This window comes from Amphiura filiformis, chromosome 4, assembly GCF_039555335.1.
Source record: "Amphiura filiformis chromosome 4, Afil_fr2py, whole genome shotgun sequence".
NCBI lineage: Eukaryota > Metazoa > Echinodermata > Ophiuroidea > Amphilepidida > Amphiuridae > Amphiura > Amphiura filiformis.
In genome coordinates this window covers 71272822-71296329 of record NC_092631.1, presented here as the reverse complement: position 1 = coordinate 71296329, position 23508 = coordinate 71272822, and the positions used below count along the sequence as shown (strand labels likewise).

Sequence of the window (23508 nt, the reverse complement as noted above, 5' to 3'; positions counted from 1 at the left end):
ACTATGTTTAGTTGTTGAGATAAAAATTCTTGAAGTTATTTAGCTAAAACAGGAAGTTACCCCTTAATGACCTTTGACCCCCAAAATAAAAAATACCATGCATACACCATGTAACACTAATTCATGTATGATGGGTATATTACTCTGGTTTGTTTACATTTTGAGATAAAAAAATGTAAACTTTTTTGATAATTTTGGTTTTTGACCGAAGTAACCCCTTAATGACCTTTGACCCCAAAACTGTAGGCATCCTAAAGACCCTAGATAATAGCGATGCATGTGTGCTAATGGCGACTCTCTGCTATGTAATTTGTAAAGACAGTGATTTTTTGAATATTTTTACAAATTTTTCAGACTTTTACCGAAGTGACCCCTTAATGACCTTTGATTCCAATTTTGTGGTATAACTTTTAGACACTGGCTATAGATGATGCATGTGTGTAAGTGACGTCACGGTGCTATGTAATATGTGGGAGGAGTAGCATTTTTAGTGAAAATCCAAGTTTTGGCCATTGACCGGAAGTGGATGACATTTGACCGAAGTTGATCATGTGACATCTGTGGCACCACCAAACGGTTATACTGACCAAGTATGGTCAACATGCCTGAAAGCATGTGGCTACGATGGCTGATCATAGTGTTGACAGAAGAAAGAAAGAAAGAAGAAGAAGAAGAAGAAGAACGCGGTAAAAAGAATGCACATCGCCGATGGCGGATGTGCAAATACCCAATGTCACAAATTGGGAGGTACAGCATGCTGTAAACCAAATGAAGAGAGGAAAGTCTCCTGGACCGGACAATGTGCTCATCGACACAATCAAAGAAGGAGGGGACATCATAACCAAAGAACTAGCAAAGCTGTATACAACATGTATGCAAAAAGGAGAGTGCCACATCAGTGGAAAGAAGCCACTATGATCATTTTGCACAAGAAGGGGACAAGCGAGACCTTAAGAACTATAGACCCATCAGTCTCCTCTCAAACTTGTACAAGCTATACACAAGGTTACTAACAAACCGACTTGAAATCATCCTAGACGGAAATCAACCAAGGGAACAGGCAGGCTTCAGGAAAGGCTTTTCAACCATGGATCACATCCACACCATCAACCAACTAAAGGAGAAATGCCAGGAGTATAACATTCCGCTCTGCGTAGCTTTTATAGATTACGAGAAGGCATTTGATTCTGTTGAAACCAGTCCAGTCCTGAATGCACTCAAAGAACAAGGAATCAACAACGCATACCTGAAGATCTTCAAAGACATCTACTCAGATTGCTACAACACAGTCAAAATGCACAAAGACAGTGACAGAATTATGATAAAGAAGGGCGTGCGTCAGGGGGACACTATCTCACCGAAGCTTTTTACAGCCACCCTAGAAGGAATTTTCAAAACACTCGACTGGAGCAAGAAAGGAATCAACATAAACGGAGAGCACATGAGCCATTTACGCTTTGCAGATGACATTGTCACAATATCAAGCAACTTAAATGAACTTGAGACAATGCTGCAAGAGTTGGATGAGGCAAGCAGGGTAACCGGATTAAAAATGAATATGAAGAAAACAAAGGTCATGAAAGGATTAGAAACAGTCCCAAAGACAGTGAAAGTAAAAGGGGTTGAAATTGAGCAGGTCGAGGAATATGTATATCTTGGACAACGCTTCTCTCTTGAGACAAAAACCAAGACTCTGAAATTGAAAGAGAATTAAAGCCGGTGGCAAGCTTTTGGAAGATACAGCACCATCATGAAAGGCAATCTTCCAATATGCCTTAAACGAAAGGTATACAACCAATGCATCCTCCCAGCTATTTCATATGGGGCAGAATCATGGACCTTAACATCAAAAATGGAAAAAAAACTAGCAGCAGCCCAGCACAACATGGAGAGAAGTATATTAAACATCACCTACAAGGACAGGAAAACAAACAAATGGATCAGGGAGCAGACCCAAGTTCAAGACATCTTGAAACCATCAAAAGCAGAAAATGGACCTGGGCCGCCATATAAGACAATCGTTGGAGTTCAACACTCACACATTGGATACCTTATGGGAGGAAGCGAAATAGAGGACGCCAACGGAGCGATGGAGGGACGAGCTGCAAAACTACTGGGGAGAAGTGAACTGGTACCAACAAGCACAAAACAGAGACACATGGAGACATCATGCTGAGGCCTTCATCCTGCAGTGGATTGATAATGGCTGAAAAAGTAAAAAGTAAAAGTACTCAATGTATTTTTATTTGGGTCAGAGGTCATTAAGGGGTCACTTCCGGTATAAAACGAAATACCTTCAAAAATTATATCAGCTAAAAAAAACATAGCACGGTAACGGTATGTTCACACATGAATTTATGTTATACTCAGTGTATACGTGGTATTTTTTATTTGAGGTAAAAGGTCATTAAGGGTTCACTTCCGGTCTTTATGATTGCTAACTTAATCCTCAGTTGATCGGATCGGATCGGGCCTGGTCCCATGTACAACAACTTTATTGCATTGGTTTCATACCCTTTGAAACTGATATGGCAACAATCTTTTTTTGGAATGGAGGTCAAATTTTGGTTACACGTTAAAATCTAAATGAAAATAAACAATTTTGTCCTGACAACACTTAAGTAACACATCTTTGACTTTGACATGTGTATTCTTAGAAAGTTGATGTACGCTTTGAAAATTTAATTAGTTATTTCTACCTACTTTATAATATTTTTACCAAGAAATATTATGAGTGGCTTTTAAATGTCATTTGTCCATTAGAAAAGGTCAGTTTTCTTTAAAATGACGAGACTCGAAATCGGGTCTAAATTTCGAGTCTCGATTATAACTCTCTAGGAGGCAGACTTTAATCAGCTATTTCTCACCCATTTTATAGTATTTTGACCAAGAAATAATATGAGTGGGTTTTGAATGTTTTCTGTAAATGACGAGACTCGAAATTGGGTCTAAATTTCGAGTCTTGATTATAAGTCTCTAGCAGGCATAATTTAATTAGCTATTTCTCACCCACTTTATAGTATTTTGGTCAAGAAATATTATGAGTAGGTTTATATTATGAGTGGCTTTTAAATGTCATTTGTCCATTAGAAAAGGTCAAGTTTTCTTTAAAATGACGAGACTCGAAATTGGGTCTAAATTTCGAGTCTCGATTATAACTCTCTAGGAGGCCGAATTTAATTAGTTATTTTTCGCCTACTTTATAATAATTTTTACCAAGAAATATTATGAGTGACTTTTAAATGTGATTTGTCCATTAGAAAAGGTCAGTTTTCTTTAAAATGACAAGACTCGAAATTGGGTCTAAATTTCGAGTCTTGATTATAACTCTCTAGGAGGCAAAATTTAATTAGTTATTTTTCGCCTACTTTATAATAATTTTTACCAAGAAATATTATGAGTGACTTTTAAATGTGATTTGTCCATTAGAAAAGGTCAGTTTTCTTTAAAATGACGAGACTCGAAATTGGGTCTAAATTTCGAGTCTTGATTATAACTCTCTAGGAGGCCAAATTTAATTAGTTATTTTTCGCCTACTTTATAATAATTTTTACCAAGAAATATTATGAGTGACTTTTAAATGTGATTTGTCCATTAGAAAAGGTCAGTTTTCTTTAAAATGACGAGACTCGAAATTGGGTCTAAATTTCGAGTCTTGATTATAACTCTCTAGGAGGCCGAATTTAATTAGTTATTTTTCGCCTACTTTATAATAATTTTTACCAAGAAATATTATGAGTGGCTTTTAAATGTCATTTGTCCATTAGAAAAGGTCAGTTTTCTTTAAAATGACGAGACTCGAAATCGGGTCTAAATTTCGAGTCTCGATTATAACTCTCTAGGAGGCCAAATTTAATTAGTTATTTTTCGCCTACTTTATAATAATTTTTACCAAGAAATATTATGAGTGACTTTTAAATGTGATTTGTCCATTAGAAAAGGTCAGTTTTCTTTAAAATGACGAGACTCGAAATTGGGTCTAAATTTCGAGTCTTGATTATAACTCTCTAGGAGGCCGAATTTAATTAGTTATTTTTTCGCCTACTTTATAATAATTTTTACCAAGAAATATTATGAGTGGCTTTTAAATGTCATTTGTCCATTAGAAAAGGTCAGTTTTCTTTAAAATGACGAGACTCAAATCGGGTCTAAATTTCGAGTCTCGATTATAACTCTCTAGGAGGCCAAATTTAATTAGTTATTTTTCTCCTACTTTATAATAATTTTTACCAAGAAATATTATGAGTGACTTTTAAATGTGATTTGTCCATTAGAAAAGGTCAGTTTTCTTTAAAATGACGAGACTCGAAATTGGGTCTAAATTTCGAGTCTCGATTATAACTCTCTAGGAGGCAGAATTTAATCAGCTATTTCTCACCCATTTTATAGTATTTTGACCAAGAAATAATATGAGTGGGTTTTGAATGTCATTTGTCCTTTAAAAAAGGTCAGTTTTCTTTAAAAAGACGAGACTCGAAATTGGGTCTAAATTTCGAGTCTTGATTATAACTCTCTAGGAGGCAAAATTTAATTAGTTATTTCTCACCTACTTTATAATATTTTTTACCAAGAAATATTATGAGTGGCTTTTAAATGTCATTTGTCCATTAGTTTTATTTGTCCATCAGTTTTATTTAAAATGACGAGACTCGAAATCGGGTCTAAATTTCGAGTCTCGATTTATAACTCTCTAGGCGGCCAAATTTAATTAGTTATTTTTCGCCTACTTTATAATAATTTTTACCAAGAAATATTATGAGTGGCTTTTAAATGTAATTTGTCCATTAGAAAAGGTCAGTTTTCTTTAAAATGACGAGACTCGAAATTGGGTCTAAATTTCGAGTCTCGATTATAACTCTCTAGGAGGCAGAATTTAATCAGCTATTTCTCACCCATTTTATAGTATTTTGACCAAGAAATAATATGAGTGGGTTTTGAATGTCATATGTCCTTTAAAAAGGTCAGTTTTCTTAAAAGACGAGACTCGAAATTAGGTCTAAATTTCGAGTCTTGATTATAACTCTCTAGGAGGCAAAATTTAATTAGTTATTTTTCGCCTACTTTATAATAATTTTTACCAAGAAATATTATGAGTGGCTTTTAAATGTCATTTGTCCATTAGAAAAGGTCAGTCTTCTTTAAAATGACGAGACTCGAAATTGGGTCTAAATTTCGAGTCTTGATTATAACTCTCTAGGAGGCCAAATTTAATTAGTTATTTTTCGCCTACTTTATAATAATTTTTACCATGAAATATTATGAGTGACTTTTAAATGTGATTTGTCCATTAGAAAAGGTCAGTTTTCTTTAAATTGACGCGACTCGAAATTGGGTCTAAATTTCGAGTCTTGATTATAACTCTCTAGGAGGCCAAATTTAATTAGTTATTTTTCGCCTACTTTATAATAATTTTTACCAAGAAATATTATGAGTGACTTTTAAATGTGATTTTTCCATTAGAAAAGGTCAGTTTTCTTTAAAATGACGAGACTCGAAATTGGGTCTAAATTTCGAGTCTCGATTATAACTCTCTAGGAGGCCAAATTTAATTAGTTATTTTTCGCCTACTTTATAATAATTTTTACCAAGAAATATTATGAGTGGCTTTTAAATGTCATTTGTCCATTAGAAAAGGTCAGTTTTCTTTAAAATGACGAGACTCAAATCGGGTCTAAATTTCGAGTCTTGATTATAACTCTCTAGGAGGCAAAATTTAATTAGTTATTTCTCGCCTACTTTATAATAATTTTTACCAAGAAATATTATGAGTGGCTTTTAAATGTCATTTGTCCATTAGAAAAGGTCAGTTTTCTTTAAAATGACGAGACTCGAAATCGGGTCTAAATTTCGAGTCTCGATTATAACTCTCTAGGAGGCCAAATTTAATTAGTTATTTTTCGCCTACTTTATAATAATTTTTACCAAGAAATATTATGAGTGACTTTTAAATGTGATTTGTCCATTAGAAAAGGTCAGTTTTCTTTAAAATGACGAGACTCGAAATTGGGTCTAAATTTCGAGTCTCGATTATAACTCTCTAGGAGGCAGAATTTAATCAGCTATTTCTCACCCATTTTATAGTATTTTGACCAAGAAATAATATGAGTGGGTTTTGAATGTCATTTGTCCTTTAAAAAGGTCAGTTTTCTTAAAAGACGAGACTCGAAATTGGGTCTAAATTTCGAGTCTTGATTATAACTCTCTAGGAGGCAAAATTTAATTAGTTATTTCTCGCCTACTTTATAATATTTTTTACCAAGAAATATTATGAGTGGCTTTTAAATGTCATTTGTCCATTAGTTTTATTTGTCCATCAGTTTTATTTAAAATGACGAGACTCGAAATTGGGTCTAAATTTCGAGTCTCGATTATAACTCTCTAGGCGGCCAAATTTAATTAGTTATTTTTCGCCTACTTTATAATAATTTTTACCAAGAAATATTATGAGTGACTTTTAAATGTGATTTGTCCATTAGAAAAGGTCAGTTTTCTTTAAAATGACGAGACTCGAAATTGGGTCTAAATTTCGAGTCTTGATTATAACTCTCTAGGAGTCCAAATGTTATTAGTTATTTTTCGCCTCCTGTATAATCATTTTTACGAAGAAATATTATGAGTGGCTTTTAAATGTCATTTGTCCATTAGAAAAGGTCAGTTTTCTTTAAAATGACGAGACTCGAAATCGGGTCTAAATTTCGAGTCTCGATTATAACTCTCTAGGAGGCCAAATTTAATTAGTTATTTTTCGCCTACTTTATAATAATTTTTACCAAGAAATATTATGAGTGACTTTTAAATGTGATTTGTCCATTAGAAAAGGTCAGTTTTCTTTAAAATGACGAGACTCGAAATTGGGTCTAAATTTCGAGTCTCGATTATAACTCTCTAGGAGGCAGAATTTAATCAGCTATTTCTCACCCATTTTATAGTATTTTGACCAAGAAATAATATGAGTGGGTTTTGAATGTCATTTGTCCTTTAAAAAAGGTCAGTTTTCTTTAAAAAGACGAGACTCGAAATTGGGTCTAAATTTCGAGTCTTGATTATAACTCTCTAGGAGGCAAAATTTAATTAGTTATTTCTCGCCTACTTTATAATATTTTTTACCAAGAAATATTATGAGTGGCTTTTAAATGTCATTTGTCCATTAGTTTTATTTGTCCATCAGTTTTATTTAAAATGACGAGACTCAAATCGGGTCTAAATTTCGAGTCTCGATTTATAACTCTCTAGGCGGCCAAATTTAATTAGTTATTTTTCGCCTACTTTATAATAATTTTTACCAAGAAATATTATGAGTGGCTTTTAAATGTAATTTGTCCATTAGAAAAGGTCAGTTTTCTTTAAAATGACGAGACTCGAAATTGGGTCTAAATTTCGAGTCTCGATTATAACTCTCTAGGAGGCAGAATTTAATCAGCTATTTCTCACCCATTTTATAGTATTTTGACCAAGAAATAATATGAGTGGGTTTTGAATGTCATATGTCCTTTAAAAAGGTCAGTTTTCTTAAAAAGACGAGACTCGAAATTGGGTCTAAATTTCGAGTCTTGATTATAACTCTCTAGGAGGCAAAATTTAATTAGTTATTTTTTTTTTTTTTTATAATAATTTTTACCAAGAAATATTATGAGTGGCTTTTAAATGTCATTTGTCCATTAGAAAAGGTCAGTCTTCTTTAAAATGACGAGACTCGAAATTGGGTCTAAATTTCGAGTCTTGATTATAACTCTCTAGGAGGCCAAATTTAATTAGTTATTTTTCGCCTACTTTATAATAATTTTTACCATGAAATATTATGAGTGACTTTTAAATGTGATTTGTCCATTAGAAAAGGTCAGTTTTCTTTAAAATGACGAGACTCGAAATTGGGTCTAAATTTCGAGTCTTGATTATAACTCTCTAGGAGGCCAAATTTAATTAGTTATTTTTCGCCTACTTTATAATAATTTTTACCAAGAAATATTATGAGTGACTTTTAAATGTGATTTGTCCATTAGAAAAGGTCAGTTTTCTTTAAAATGACGAGACTCGAAATTGGGTCTAAATTTCGAGTCTTGATTATAACTCTCTAGGAGGCCAAATTTAATTAGTTATTTTTCGCCTACTTTATAATAATTTTTACCAAGAAATATTATGAGTGACTTTTAAATGTGATTTGTCCATTAGAAAAGGTCAATTTTCTTTAAAATGACGAGACTCGAAATTGGGTCTAAATTTCGAGTCTTGATTATAACTCTCTAGGAGGCCAAATTTAATTAGTTATTTTTCGCCTACTTTATAATAATTTTTACCAAGAAATATTATGAGTGACTTTTAAATGTGATTTTTCCATTAGAAAAGGTCAGTTTTCTTTAAAATGACGAGACTCGAAATTGGGTCTAAATTTCGAGTCTCGATTATAACTCTCTAGGAGGCCAAATTTAATTAGTTATTTTTCGCCTACTTTATAATAATTTTACCAAGAAATATTATGAGTGGCTTTTAAATGTCATTTGTCCATTAGAAAAGGTCAGTTTTCTTTAAAATGACGAGACTCGAAATCGGGTCTAAATTTCGAGTCTTGATTATAACTCTCTAGGAGGCAAAATTTAATTAGTTATTTCTCGCCTACTTTATAATAATTTTTACCAAGAAATATTATGAGTGGCTTTTAAATGTCATTTGTCCATTAGAAAAGGTCAGTTTTCTTTAAAATGACGAGACTCGAAATCGGGTCTAAATTTCGAGTCTCGATTATAACTCTCTAGGAGGCCAAATTTAATTAGTTATTTTTCGCCTACTTTATAATAATTTTTACCAAGAAATATTATGAGTGACTTTTAAATGTGATTTGTCCATTAGAAAAGGTCAGTTTTCTTTAAAATGACGAGACTCGAAATTGGGTCTAAATTTCGAGTCTCGATTATAACTCTCTAGGAGGCAGAATTTAATCAGCTATTTCTCACCCATTTTATAGTATTTTGACCAAGAAATAATATGAGTGGGTTTTGAATGTCATTTGTCCTTTAAAAAGGTCAGTTTTCTTAAAAGACGAGACTCGAAATTGGGTCTAAATTTCGAGTCTTGATTATAACTCTCTAGGAGGCAAAATTTAATTAGTTATTTCTCGCCTACTTTATAATATTTTTTACCAAGAAATATTATGAGTGGCTTTTAAATGTCATTTGTCCATTAGTTTTATTTGTCCATCAGTTTTATCTAAAATGACGAGACTCGAAATCGGGTCTAAATTTCGAGTCTCGATTATAACTCTCTAGGCGGCCAAATTTAATTAGTTATTTTTCGCCTACTTTATAATAATTTTTACCAAGAAATATTATGAGTGACTTTTAAATGTGATTTGTCCATTAGAAAAGGTCAGTTTTCTTTAAAATGACGAGGCCCGAACATGGAAAAAAAAAACGAGTCTTGATTTTAACTCTCTAGGAGGCAAAATTTAATTAGTTATTTTTCGCCTACTTTATAATAATTTTACCAAGAAATATTATGAGTGACTTTTAAATGTGATTTGTCCATTAGAAAAGGTCAGTTTTCTTTAAAATGACGAGACTCGAAGTTGGGTCTAAATTTCGAGTCTCGATTATAACTCTCTAGGAGGCAGAATTTAATCAGCTATTTCTCACCCATTTTATAGTATTTTGACCAAGAAATAATATGAGTGGGTTTTGAATGTCATTTGTCCTTTAAAAAGGTCAGTTTTCTTAAAAAGACGAGACTCGAAATTGGGTCTAAATTTCGAGTCTTGATTATAACTCTCTAGGAGGCAAAATTTAATTAGTTATTTCTAGCCTACTTTATAATATTTTTTACCAAGAAATATTATGAGTGGCTTTTAAATGTCATTTGTCCATTAGTTTTATTTGTCCATCAGTTTTATTTAAAATGACGAGACTAAATCGGGTCTAAATTTCGAGTCTCGATTATAACTCTCTAGGCGGCCAAATTTAATTAGTTATTTTTCGCCTACTTTATAATAATTTTTACCAAGAAATATTATGAGTGACTTTTAAATGTGATTTGTCCATTAGAAAAGGTCAGTTTTCTTTAAAATGACGAGACTCGAAATTGGGTCTAAATTTGAGTCTTGATTTTAACTCTCTAGGAGGCAAAATTTAATTAGTTATTTTTCGCCTACTTTATAATAATTTTTACCAAGAAATATTATGAGTGACTTTTAAATGTGATTTGTCCATTAGAAAAGGTCAGTTTTCTTTAAAATGACGAGACTCGAAATTGGGTCTAAATTTCGAGTCTCGATTATAACTCTCTAGGAAGCAGAATTTAATCAGCTATTTCTCACCCATTTTATAGTATTTTGACCAAGAAATAATATGAGTGGGTTTTGAATGTCATTTGTCCTTTAAAAAAGGTCAGTTTTCTTAAAAAGACGAGACTCGAAATTGGGTCTAAATTTCGAGTCTTGATTATAACTGTCTAGGAGGCAAAATTTAATTAGTTATTTCTACCTACTTTATAATATTTTTTACCAAGAAATATTATGAGTGGCTTTTAAATGTCATTTGTCCATTAGAAAGGGTCCGTTGTGAATTGAATTTGAATTTCATTATCGTGAAAATGCACGTTTTTGTGAATATGTGTGTTAATATGTATGTCTGTGAATATGTGTTGTGATTGCTTGTTTTGTTTGTTTAAATACTTTTTTGTATTACTGGAAACTCGATATTATAAAGTCAAAACTTGAAAATTTGACACTCGATATTCGAAATTTGAGACTCGAAACTCGATATTATAAACTTGAAACTCGAAATTTGACTCTCGATACTCGAAACTCGAAATATAAGACTCGAAACTCGAAATATGAGGCTCAAAACTCGAAATATGAGACTCAAACTCGAAATATAAGACTCGAAACTCGAAATACAAGACTCGAAACTCGAAATACAAGACTCGAAACTCGAAATATAAGACTCGAAACTCGAAAAATTTAACTCGAAACTCGAAATATGAGACTCAAACTCGAAATACAAGACTCGAAACTCGAAAAATATAACTCGAAACTCGAAATATGAGACTCGAAACTCGAAAAATAAGACTCGAAACTCGTGACTCGAAACTCGAGACTCGAAAATTTGACTCGAGACTCGAAACTCGAAGATAAGCAACACACATAAAGTTAAAACTACAGATTAAGAAATCAAACCCGCACCCTTATGCATGATAGGCATATACCCTAACCACTAGACTACTGACTTCTATGGTCTGGGTACACGATATTGATGATTGATCGTGTAGAAGAGGCAATGTCTCCACTCCTTCTATGCACAGATGACCAATGGGTCAACTGTCTTGCTGTCATGACTGTTGATCAGCCAATCAACATGATTGTTTATCACTCCTGTGCGCTCAACACACAGCATAGACCACAGAAGTATTAAAACATTTACTTTGTGAGATTAATAAGAGCATGAAAACCAAACCATATTGTCACATTTCTCTCTCTTTCTATTCTGTCAAACAATGAGGGTGAATGCATGCTATATTAGGCTATACAAGATGAAATCCATACACCTCTATCAGGCGCGTATCCAGGGGAGGGGCGAAGGGGGGGGCCCCCGGGTAAAAAAGGAGAGGGAGCGAAAGGGAAGGGGAAAGAGGGGAAGAGAGAAGGAGAAAGAGAGAAGAGAAAGAGTAGGGGCAAACATCGTGAGTATACATATAGGCTATTTTTAGCATAAATATTAGGCTACTGTATGTGATTTTGTACAAGATGAAATCCATACACCTCTATGGAAGACAAGACTTTAGTCTCTCACACATGGGTGTAGATTTCAAATGGAGTCACCTATTCAGGTAACCCCATTGGAAATTCACACTCCCTGTGTGGAAGATTAAGGTCATGTTTTCCACTAGGGGTGTATGGATTTCAACTGGAATAGCCCAAATAAATTTTATCCTTCAGAAACTGTGTGTTCTTCTTAAATTCAATTACCTGAAACAATGGTCCTATATCCACATCAAATCCAATATCAGCAAAGCTGGTAGCCACTACCTTGGCTCCCCTATCATGGCCATCCTGTCCCATCTTGGCAACTAATATACGTGGACGCCTGCCTTCATTCTTTTCAAAAGACTGAAACAAAGATCAAAGATGTAATACTTGGTAATGAGGGCCTGGCGATAGTGGCGATTTGGTAATCCCCATATAGGCAGCACCACCCAACAGGCTGGTCTATGAGTTAAAAACAAATTGGAATCAACAATTTCACAAATTTGGGATCAAGGGCTGCTTGAGAATAACTTGCTATGGTCGGTTTGAAAAGCCAGTCTGCATCTGTGTATCGTATAAAAGTAAGACGACAACAATGAATTATCACTATCAGACATAAAATTAGCAGACAGCTTTTAATTCTCTAGTTTGTAAGCCATACTCACCCCTAGCTGTATGTCTTTGAAGCATCAAGTCTTTTCTACATTATTAATTATTTCATTGCCATTCATTTGATACTCATTTAACCAAGACAAACGTCCCAACTGCCCCAGATTTTGCATTTTACGGAGTTTCTTGTTTCTTTCTCTGTGCTATGCATATTAAAACCATGATGTACAATTTTCGTCAAATTTTGATTTTAAATAATGAAAAAGGAGGCGGCCTATATGCTTCACCCTGGTAGGGCGTAAGACGATTTTGTTATTCTTTACACAAAATAGTAATAACGGCCAGGAAGCTTAAATAACAAAGGAAAAAGAAACCCCACTGGCTATTTTGGTCAATTAACATGGAGTTCTATGGCGGACATAAAGTCATAATTTTGACTTTATGTCAAAATTGCTCTGTTGACATACAAACACAACATATAAGCCTGATTCCATTTAGGTGTAAGTTGGGACATGTGTAAACATTACAAATATGCCACAAAATCAGGTTTAAAAAAAATTAACTACTTTCTAATATAAGATCGTAAAGTATGGCTTTAAATCAACCATTGGTTTGGTAAAAGTACATTAAAACATGAGTGAAGCAAGTGAATAAATTTTGATTTTTATGGTCATTTGCAAAATCCGACAATAAAAAAATGACTGCCCAACGGACTAATCCTACTTGAAAGGTCTACCTGTCAGTAGAGCAGGATTTCCGCTTTCTCTCTATTACCTTACCTCAACTCTATCCATGCAAGTTTGTAGCTCATGATCTTCACCATATTCAGACTTGTAAGCACCACTGACCATTCTATCTGTAGCTACATGTCTACTAAAAACCTTCTCCATAGCATCAGAGATTTCCCCTACTGTACATCTAGCTCTGGCAGCCTGCAAGGGTAGGTACATGTAATACAGATTAGGTCTTGCTGTAAATTAACCAACACATTATACCTACATAAGATGACAATGGGCTTTTTATTAAACACCACTATATTTTGTGATTTAACAAAGAAAAAACAGTTAGATTGGTAAGTATTGTGGGTGAGGAATTCACACTGTGGATATCAATGTTATAAGTGAATTACAAGTTGCAAATGGTAAGGGAGAGCGAGCAGTGAATTTGTGCATGAATAGTGCAATATGTGTGTATAGTCCATTTGGCTTTCTCTAGACAGTAGCATCTGCATATGATGCATGTGTGATCAAAGGTAGTGAATCTGTAGCACGCAATGCGGTGCAAAGTGACTGTGCAACACCGCCTTTGATCGCGCATGTATCACACAGATGCTACTGTCTCGAAGGAAGGCAAATTATAGCTTGTTACTGTTGCTGAGTGACAGTGTTTTGAATAAAGGAAACTGTGGGTGTCTAGTAATCTGAGAGAGTGGCGAGGCAAACTACATTCTTTTGGAGATTGTGGAGCGCTTTTAGGCAAGAAATATTTATGTGTTACCCCAATGAAATGATGTTACAGTATGACAGGTGCGGGAAGATGAGTAAGCTGTAAATTAAAGTGGTACAAATGTTGAGAGTAAGAGAAAATGTTACGGTGTGTTCTTATTAACCCTAACACTGGGGCGGCTGGGGTCGTCCAAGGTGCATTTTATTGGGCGCAGATTAAAATCACTATCATTCGCTCAAAGCATTTGTGTATACATTAACACGCTTAAAGACATCGTATAGATGCGCGCAAGAAACAGCTGCCTCATCACTGTCATTGCCACATCAGGGTAAACAATGGTATAGTAGGGTTTTGGTTAATAACACCAATGGGAAACTGTAGTTAGTATGTTATTTATGTTACCGATGTTAGTGTGCTATCACACCAAGAAATTTAGTTGTGCAAACTTTTAGTTGCGTTTGGTCATGGTGATTTCACATTTGGTTGGCCATCCAAGTATGATTCCACATCCACAAAATCTGATCATTTTTTCCAGCTAAAAGATATCGTATATTTACTGTTATACTCACCTTAACACTCAAATCCAGTAAGTTCCCTTCACCATGCCTGGCACATTCGATAATAGCATCCAAAGCACTTTTAGCCTGCAATTATTACAAACAAACATAAATATAATGAAGCAACATTGCATTTTTTAGGTGAACTCCAAAATACTATCTATAATAAAAGTCTGAGATAAAAAAAAATACTAGTTCGGGTCTGATGTCACCTGTCAATCAAACTCAAAGGCGGTTTGTTTTACAATTTGTCGTGATGATTGACATTTCTGAATGCAGTGGAAAAACAGCATGCCCTATGGTTAGTTTTTCACCTTCAAACATACAAACTGTCTCAAAAGTCTTAGTAACAGTAAACTTCCTTTGCTAAAGACACAGCATCAACCATGCCTAGAAAAGTTACTTTTAGCCTTGTAAAAGTGCTGACATCATCCACCAGATGAATATACCTCCATTTTATGCTCAACTAACCAATCACATGATGTGAGGGTTTGATTGACAGGATCTGAGTTCAAAAAATATTGACATATTTGTAAAATGACTTCAAGTGACCCATATATGACCTTTGACATCACACCTGTTGACATGTCAATGTACCCAAGGGTCATTGTGTCCAACTCCCAAGGAAATCTCTTTAAGCATGTTGGAGAAATCAACAAAAGATGCCAAAGGTTAACACTTTTTCACAAGTTTAACATAAAAAGTAAACATTATCTGCACATACACACATACATCAGAGCTCATTTTATAGTCCCCTTTCCATATATTCTTTGGGGGATCAATTATAGTAATTTGCCTGTTTTTGACTATTTTTTTAGTATCTTGACAACAGATTTAGCATGCTATATTAATTGTTGATATAGACATTTAATGTAGTCTGTCTCAATCTCAAATTGAGAGTAACATCATGTTGGATTTCTTAGTAGAAGATCAAATCAGTGCGTTTACGCTGTTGCATCACCAGCGTACGGACAGATTGCCCTTCTACGTGTGCATTTAAGGTCTGTGGGATTAACTTAGTTCACAATTCAAATCTTCCACTGCAAAATCCAACATCGCGTTACTCACAACTTGAGACAAGACAACCCTTTAGTCACTGTCAAGTGTTTTAAAAAAGATACACACACACACACACTACTAAAAGGCCAAAAAATATTGTTGTGTTGCCCTCAACCGTCCGACACTAAATCCTGAAAAATCAGGGTCTAATTTTTTTTTTTTTGAATGATGATTTTTACAGATTTGGTTAAAAATCAATGTTTTTCACTTAAAATTAATATTTTATTGAAAGACTAGTCTTTAATTGATGTCTAACAGGTATCTAGAAGTCAAAATTGAAGAAGCAACATTTAATATTTGAGGGGATTTTTAAAAACTGAAGGTTTAAAAAAAAAAATGCGACCGTCCGACCCAACTTTCCCATTTTCACACTTGAGGGCAACACAACAATATTTTTTTTTGGCCTAAGATAAGATACTTACTGCTGCATCATCCCTGGTAGCTTTGATGTGCTTCAGCTTCTGTATCTGTGTTTCTCTCACTTTAGTATTATCAATGGCTAATACATCCACTGATTCCTCTTCCTCTAACTTGTATTTATTCACTCCTACTATAATTTCTGTCATAAAAAATGAAATGGCACAAGAAGAAATGTGAAATAAAATCATTAAAGTTGCACTTGTTATGGTACATTGTAAATCTTACAAGATATCATCACAGCATTAACCATCTGCTGAAGACGCTAGTCGGACTAGTGAAAACGTTCCAGGTGAGCGAAAAACAGAGTAGTGTTGAAGTTAAAACTTAAATTCACATCTTACATTGTTTTCAATTCAGAACTCGTTTTGGCCTTTCTCAGGCCATATTTGCAAAAATTGGTTATTCCAGTAATCTAGTTGAAATCCACAAACTCCCTATGGAAGACACAACCCTTATCTTCTACACAGGGGGTGTAGATTTCAACTGGAGTCACCCAATCCTACCTACCTTGATTTGAGTCTATCCTTGCTTGTCTTTTAGCAGCACACTCTTCAATCTTCAGTTTGGGGTAACCTTCAACTACAGCTTTAGCCATTCCACCCATTTCTTCAACCTAAAGGGAAAGCAATCACTACTTGGTCAAATATAACCAATTCACTAATTACAAAGTTTTCAACAGAAAAATGCTAATTTTAATGCAAGATTTTCTATATTCAGAACACTCCCAGTTCAAACCAGATGAAACTGCATGATAAGATCCTAAATGACCAAAATGTCATAGGCTGGGAGTTCTGTTCAATGCTGTTATATTTGATCAAAACTGTCAAACTTAATTAAGGAAGTCTGTCATCTGACTGTCATACATCAAATGTGTAAATCATCTTACATTTGTGTAACAAAATCCATATAGAATGCTAATTAAGCAAGTATGGATGAAATTAAAATAATTCTGAAAAGGGGGCTATAGCCTAAACAAAAAATGTCATATACCTTAGTGTTTATGAAACAAAGGTAAAATAGCCATAAGGCAACAAGAAATAAATAAACGCCTCTTCTACAGGCAGACATAATTTTCAAGTAGGGTAGTTCAATCAAGCGTTTTTGTCTTTTAGAAATTACTCTAAAAATCACCAAAAATAGTTGCAATGTTTTACCCCTCACTCCACTTGTGTTTTATTCAGTCAATATAACTCTACTTTTTGCCTCAAACAGCTGATTAGACATGCACATACATGTACGGCAATACCTGTCAAACTAATTCCACTTTTCCAAAAAACGGCTGATTTAAAATGCGTACAGCAATTCAATTGTTTTCTTTTTTAATCCCAAAACAGAAAATCTGGGTCAGTTAGGCTCAGCCGTTTTTTAATCATTGACCGATGACAGAATATAGTTTATTTTAAAGTATGACAGACTGCTGTCCTGGCCCTCAAATCTTAAATACAATAGGTATAACCTACCGTAATCACTGCAACCTAAAAATATAATTGTTAGCCAGTAAATTAACAGTCCTACTGTGAAGAATATAATAGTCTACAGACATACCTCATCAATGACTGTCTTAGCTGCCTCATACATTTCATCTGTTAGACATTCCATCATATGTGAGCCTCCCCATGGATCCGCTACCTGAATGCAGGACAAAATTAGTACAAGATATAAAGTCTACAATTTCAACTCAGACAGAGAGTTTCCACCTGCTACAAGTTGGTTATGAAAATTGCAACTGAACACGCTTATAAACGTATTACAAAATTACTTGTTACGTACAATAGGTTCAGGTCAGTGTTACCAAAACTTGAGGCACTGTGAATCCATTAATATGTTTGGATATTTCCAGATAGAGTAGTACATACAAATTGTATAATTATTATAAAATCCATTCATAAAAAATCTGAGAAGCCTCATGTTTTTAAAACTAAATATCAAATATTCTGGATTAATCTGGAAATTTTACATCCCTAGACAAATATATTTCAAGTCTGTATATACATACATTTGGAATTCCACTCTCTTCTTGAAGAATGATCTGTGTATTCCTGGCTATCCTTGCACTGTTCACTGTGGGTAGACCTAAAGCTTCATCAAATGCATTGGTATGAAGTGACTGGGTACCACCAAAAACGGCTGCCATGGCTTCTACTGCTGTACGGATTACATTGTTAAAGGGATCCTATAAAAGACATGAAACGAGAAAAATAGATTGTTAAGATGGGTTCAAAATGCGAATGTAAGGGGTCACTTAATTTTAATTTTACAAAACCCCAGAGAGGCAGGGAAAAGCTATTATTCAACAAATGGTACATAATTTTGTCCAGTTTCATTTGTACTAAACATATTTATAGTAAGTTTTAGTTTGGAAAGTTATTCCTACCTTCACACAAACAACGGGTACAATATTAGAATTATGTGTCTCTAGTGTTATGTATTAGGGTTAGGATAAGGGTTGCGGTTTACATTATTCGCACCAAGGGTTGACCTTTCCAAACGTTCAACTTCATAGCATGCTGATTGAAAATCACTAGTCTCCAGAAAACAAATTAATGGCAGTATGTGTTTTGTGATAAAATTTTTCCTTAGGAGGGTGAAGTAATTACTGCACCTACTTGTTCTGTAAGTGACCATCCTGATGTCTGACAATGACATCTAAGTACCATAGATTTAGGATTCTTGGGCTGGAAAAGCTCCTTCATCAGATGTGCCCAGAGTCTTCTAGCAGCTCTCAACTTGGCAATCTCCAAGTAGAAATTCATACCAATACCCCAGAAGAAAGAGAGCCGAGGGGCAAACTCATCAATGACCATACCGGCTTTGAGACCTGCATTGCAAGACATAATTTAGTAAAATGATAATGTACATTTAGTAACATAATCATTGTATACATGTACAATGCAACGACCATGTTTACTCTATTGGACAAAGATTATTAATATTTTTTTGGGACTTCCTGAGAATATACTTAAAAAGTATGATTTCATTGTACAGATGTCAATATGCCACGGTGATCTGAACAGCAATGTTCTCAAATGGTACAGCTCTATATGGAATGCGGACATTCAGTAACATTAGTGTACAGTTCGATCAGCTCGTAATCGGCGGGCCTTATAACACGGCGGATTAATATCAATATCTGTGGGAGCATGTGTGGCCGAGTGGATAAGGCGCCCGACTCATAATACATAGGTTGTGAGTTCGAGTCCCGCCCGTGCCAACGTGTTGTGTCCTTGGGCAAGGCACTTTATCCTCATTGCCTACTGGGGGATGTGGTTGGGTTGGATTGGATGTTTGTATAGTTTTTTGTTTCAATGTTGCAATATTGGCGCTGATTAAGCTGCTGCCTGCAAATTGCATTGTGTCTGTTTAGGTGTATTTAATGTACAATTCTAGCAATTTGACCTGCGGGTCACCATTAGAGTTTGAAATAAAACCTTCCTCTGTACTTTGTCTCCTTTATTTAACACGCACAATATAGATCAGACGGGTCAACTATATCACTCTTAACGGGGGGTCTACTTTTTCGGCGTAGTGGTAAAAGCCTAACAATTCCCGCCGATTACGAGTTGATCAAAGTCTAATGAGGATTTGCCACTCTTCATTAATTGAGACATGTCTTGAAACCCACCACCAGCTGAATGTTGACATAAGCTAATACATTTCACAGTTGTTGCTGTTCAAATCATGTGGCATGTTCCCATTTTAAAAATGTCATTTTTTGGCCCACCATGGATATAAGGGACCAATTCAATGCCCAAATATAGTTTATTGCTCTTCATATCAACTTTAAATATTCATTTTGTCAATATGTTCCCCTAAACACATATAGTATAAACACCATGATTTCATTTGATTGCCTGCATTATACTTTTTCTTACCATCATGCATTCAATAATATTTTGATAAAATAACCCCCCATACATGATGGTCAAGTGGTGAAAAATGCCTGTGGAGCCAACTGACATTGACAAGGGGGTATCATCATGAACACTGCCTTTCAAAAAGCGACCTAAGCATGTATATAAGCATTGATCTGAAAATGCACCTCCAATAAACAAGCATTGAAAGTGTCATTTGTATACCCTAAACAAATATTGCCATTATCTTATTCCCTAAGCAAGTAAATGATCTAATTTCTCAACTATAAACCCTGCATTATCAAACAATTAAACTCACAACGTCAGACAGTTTACCCGATTTCATACAACTGTTTTCTCAAAAGACCTTTATATACAACTGATTTATTGAGCAAGAATACCCCCTTTTCTCAAATTTGCTTGTTTTAGATACCCTACTAAAATTACATGTAGAGTGCTCTGATCTTGAAAATTACTTTCTAGGTGAACCTTTGTTCACGAACGGGGGAAAGTGCCATCCACCAATCCCTATCAGAAGCTGACTCTGGTCCACAGAAAAATGAGTTGGACACTGCTGTATATTTTGTACAGCCAACACCAAACATACCTGTCCTGCAGTACTCAATACCATCAGCAATTGTGAAGGCCATCTCTAACACAGCATCAGCTCCAGCCTCTTGCATATGATAGCCTGATATGGAGATAGAGTTGAACTTCGGCATATGCTGAAGAGATTGATCAAATGAACCGATTTGAAATCAGCATGTGAGCAAATAATTTATATAAACATTATTCAGGGTCTTATTTTTTTCCATACCTTAATTTTTAAGAGATGTTTTGCATATTTCCAATAAAGAATCTAAAGTGCTACTTTTTGATCATTAGCTTGGAATTTGAAGAAGGGTGTCAATAAATCTATCATAATGTAAAAGGTTTTATGGTGTGTAAAGTGCATTGAAATTTTTTTTATTGTCTGCAACACAATCAATTCTAAAGTGTAAATTATTATCATTATGTTGGAGGCAATACCTCAAAAAGTTTGAAAATGACATTTATCACATTTTGCACCTGAACTCTTCATTAACCACAGGTAAATTAAGTATTTCTTGGCCAAGCTGGGACATGCGCATTGCGTAGCGTACTAAGCATGTACGCAATGTAAGGCGCGTGTATGCTTTCTTCTGTACGACGCTATCTGTGCGTGTTTATTGCGGAGCCACTAGCGTTCATAATGTTCGAGTTTGGCCAAGAATTACTTAATTTACCTGTAGTCAAAATGGTTAACATTAAGTTCAAGTCACATTTAAACACAGTCTCTTCCCTGCACGCGAACAACATACATGTGCATTGGCAAAGGCAAGCGGAGGTTCTTAACATATTGCACAGCATTTTATAAGAAATGGTAGAAACTATCAAGCACTTCATTTTTTTTCCTTCAAAAGCTGGACTCACTGATGGTAATACATGTATATTGGATGGGAATAGCAATGTCAACTATTAAGCAAACAACCTTTTTTACATGATGAATGCAATACAATAACACAAAGACTTGCATTACTTAAGTGAACATTTTTGTGTCAAATTCTTTTTTTTGCTCTTGTTGCACTCTTCTAAGCATGTATGAAAAAAAAAAAAACACAACTGTTCCTGTAGTGTAAAAGTCCATTTACAAATCAATACACAACTTGTAACTAACCAAATTAAGAACAAGGGAAAAATCTTTTTAATTTTTATATCGTATGTCATAAATGGTCAGATCCACGTACAGCAGCAGAAAGGAGTATCCCATTATGCATTGCAGTATATCTGCATGTTCCATAGCAAATGTATACAAAATATAAACAAGAGCCGCATAGATATTGAGAGCTATGGTTAGTTTCACAATACTTTAGAGATCATATTTTTTCAAACAAAAGTCTAAGCTTCCCTGATTTAAGCTAGTTATTTAAAGTTGAAGTGAGGGATTTTGTGTACATTTTCTATGGCACATTCAGTTCTATTATGGTACTGCAAATCATAATGGGATACTCCCTTCAGCTGCTGTGGGTCAGATCCATATTGTAGATAAGTACCACAATTCATAGGTTTTGACTTTGGTGATCAACATAACAAAACTTTGAGTGATATTGTGTCCACACTTACTTTGGAAGTATATTCAAAAATGTCTCCAATTATTCTCATTGACGGGTCTGGAGGGTAGATGTATGTGTTATGCGTACCATAAACTCTTTCAAGATATCATTCTGTATCGTCCCAGTTAACTGCTCTTGTTTGACTCCCTGCAACAAAATTAGATAAAGAACTCAACAAAATAAGAATGGGAGCAAGCTTCAAAATAATCAGGCATCCAGGAGCCAATTACACAATTGTTATAACATTTTGGCTCCTGGTTCACAACAAAATCATATGAACCAGTACCACTGGTAGTTAAAGCAGGTTTTGTATTTAATGTGCACAATTGAAATTTTAATTACTCTTAGCTCTTTAAAAATGGCTCCTGGTTCATTAGATAATCTCAGGACCAGGAGCTGCTTTTTCCAAATGTGTCTCCTGGTCCAGATCTGCTTATTTTGAGGCTTGAATGGGAGAACTTGTACGCTTTACAGCCCCATGCGTAATGCTATGGGAAAATAGCCATATTGGATTGCTACGTTGGGGAGATTAAGAAGATTTGTGTACAGGTGCATCCCTCTTGAAAATATACTAACAGATAGAAGCATTCTCTTGGTCTGGGCTGACGTTACACTAGAGAAAAAGCCTTGTAAAACCCATGTGCGCATGCGCAGTTCCCCTTCATTGAGACTGGTTACTATGCGCACGCTTGTGCAAAGAGGACAGATGGGACAATGTTCTGTGAGCAATTTAAGGACAAGAACTGTTTGCTCTTAAATCTTGAGGCAGCTCAAGAGTGAACACTGACCCACTGTACTGCAATGAGCGCCTTTGATTACCTGTTCTTCAGCTGCTACTATGTACATGGCTAGACAAGGTAAAACAGCTCCATTCATTGTCATGGAAACAGACATCTTATCAAGTGGAATGCCTTCAAATAATTTCTATAATGAAACAGATGTTAGAACTCTATTTTAATGCATAGTTAGAATAAAGATTTCATTTAAGAGCCAGTCTCCCTTATTATGTACCCAAATCAGGGGGGTTGTGATACAAAAAAAAATAGAATTTTCTCTAAAAAATAATTTTGGTACATATTAGCACCAACAACTCACATGTAAAATATGAGCGTGCACAGCGTCCTCGTTCAGCTTGAAAAAATTCTTGAAATTTCAGCCTCTCTGAGCCTTACTTGCAAATGGTAAACTTTGGAGGTGCATAACATCGTGCGCCATCATCATCCCAACCTGCATTTTGCATTTTTTTTAAGTACCAAATGGTTACATTACAAAAACCAAGAAAAAAAATTGGGATCTTGATGGCGCACAAAATCAGCAAATCCAATGATTTGATGAAAAGCGCCTCGTGCAAACTTCAAAGCATCATAACGGGCTGCGCCATCAAGATCCCAAGTCCCAACAAGTTTGAAATTAAAGACCTCCATGGCAAGTTTCATTTTTCAGCAAAAATTTTTTGGGATTTCGTTGGCGCACAGAGTTAACAGAGGTCAAAGGTCAAAATTTCCTATTTTCGCACATTTTTGCACGCCTGTGCGCCAACGTCACCTGACTCTCCGAATAGGATTTCATCAAAGAAGAGGTAATTCTCTGCAAGAACTGAAAAAAATTAGCTTGGGATCTCTTGATCTTCATATTTTTCTGATTTTTTGAAAATGGACTTAGCCTCATTTTGGAGGTCAATTTGACCTCTTTTTCCCACTCGC

The 23508-nt window shown here is 34.9% G+C and overlaps 1 protein-coding gene across 1 annotated transcript in view; it reads right to left on the bottom strand.

Annotated features, from left to right (window-relative positions):
* LOC140151346 (methylmalonyl-CoA mutase, mitochondrial-like) overlaps positions 1-23508 on the bottom strand; it is a 55164-nt gene that overhangs the window by 19951 nt on the left and 11705 nt on the right. The window contains 12 exon segments of the mRNA XM_072173655.1: positions 11954-12094; positions 13120-13272; positions 14356-14430; positions 15825-15961; positions 16330-16435; positions 17368-17451; positions 17819-17995; positions 18429-18640; positions 20281-20398; positions 21816-21884; positions 21887-21952; positions 22625-22729. Coding sequence (XP_072029756.1) covers positions 11954-12094; positions 13120-13272; positions 14356-14430; positions 15825-15961; positions 16330-16435; positions 17368-17451; positions 17819-17995; positions 18429-18640; positions 20281-20398; positions 21816-21884; positions 21887-21952; positions 22625-22729 — 1443 coding nt within the window.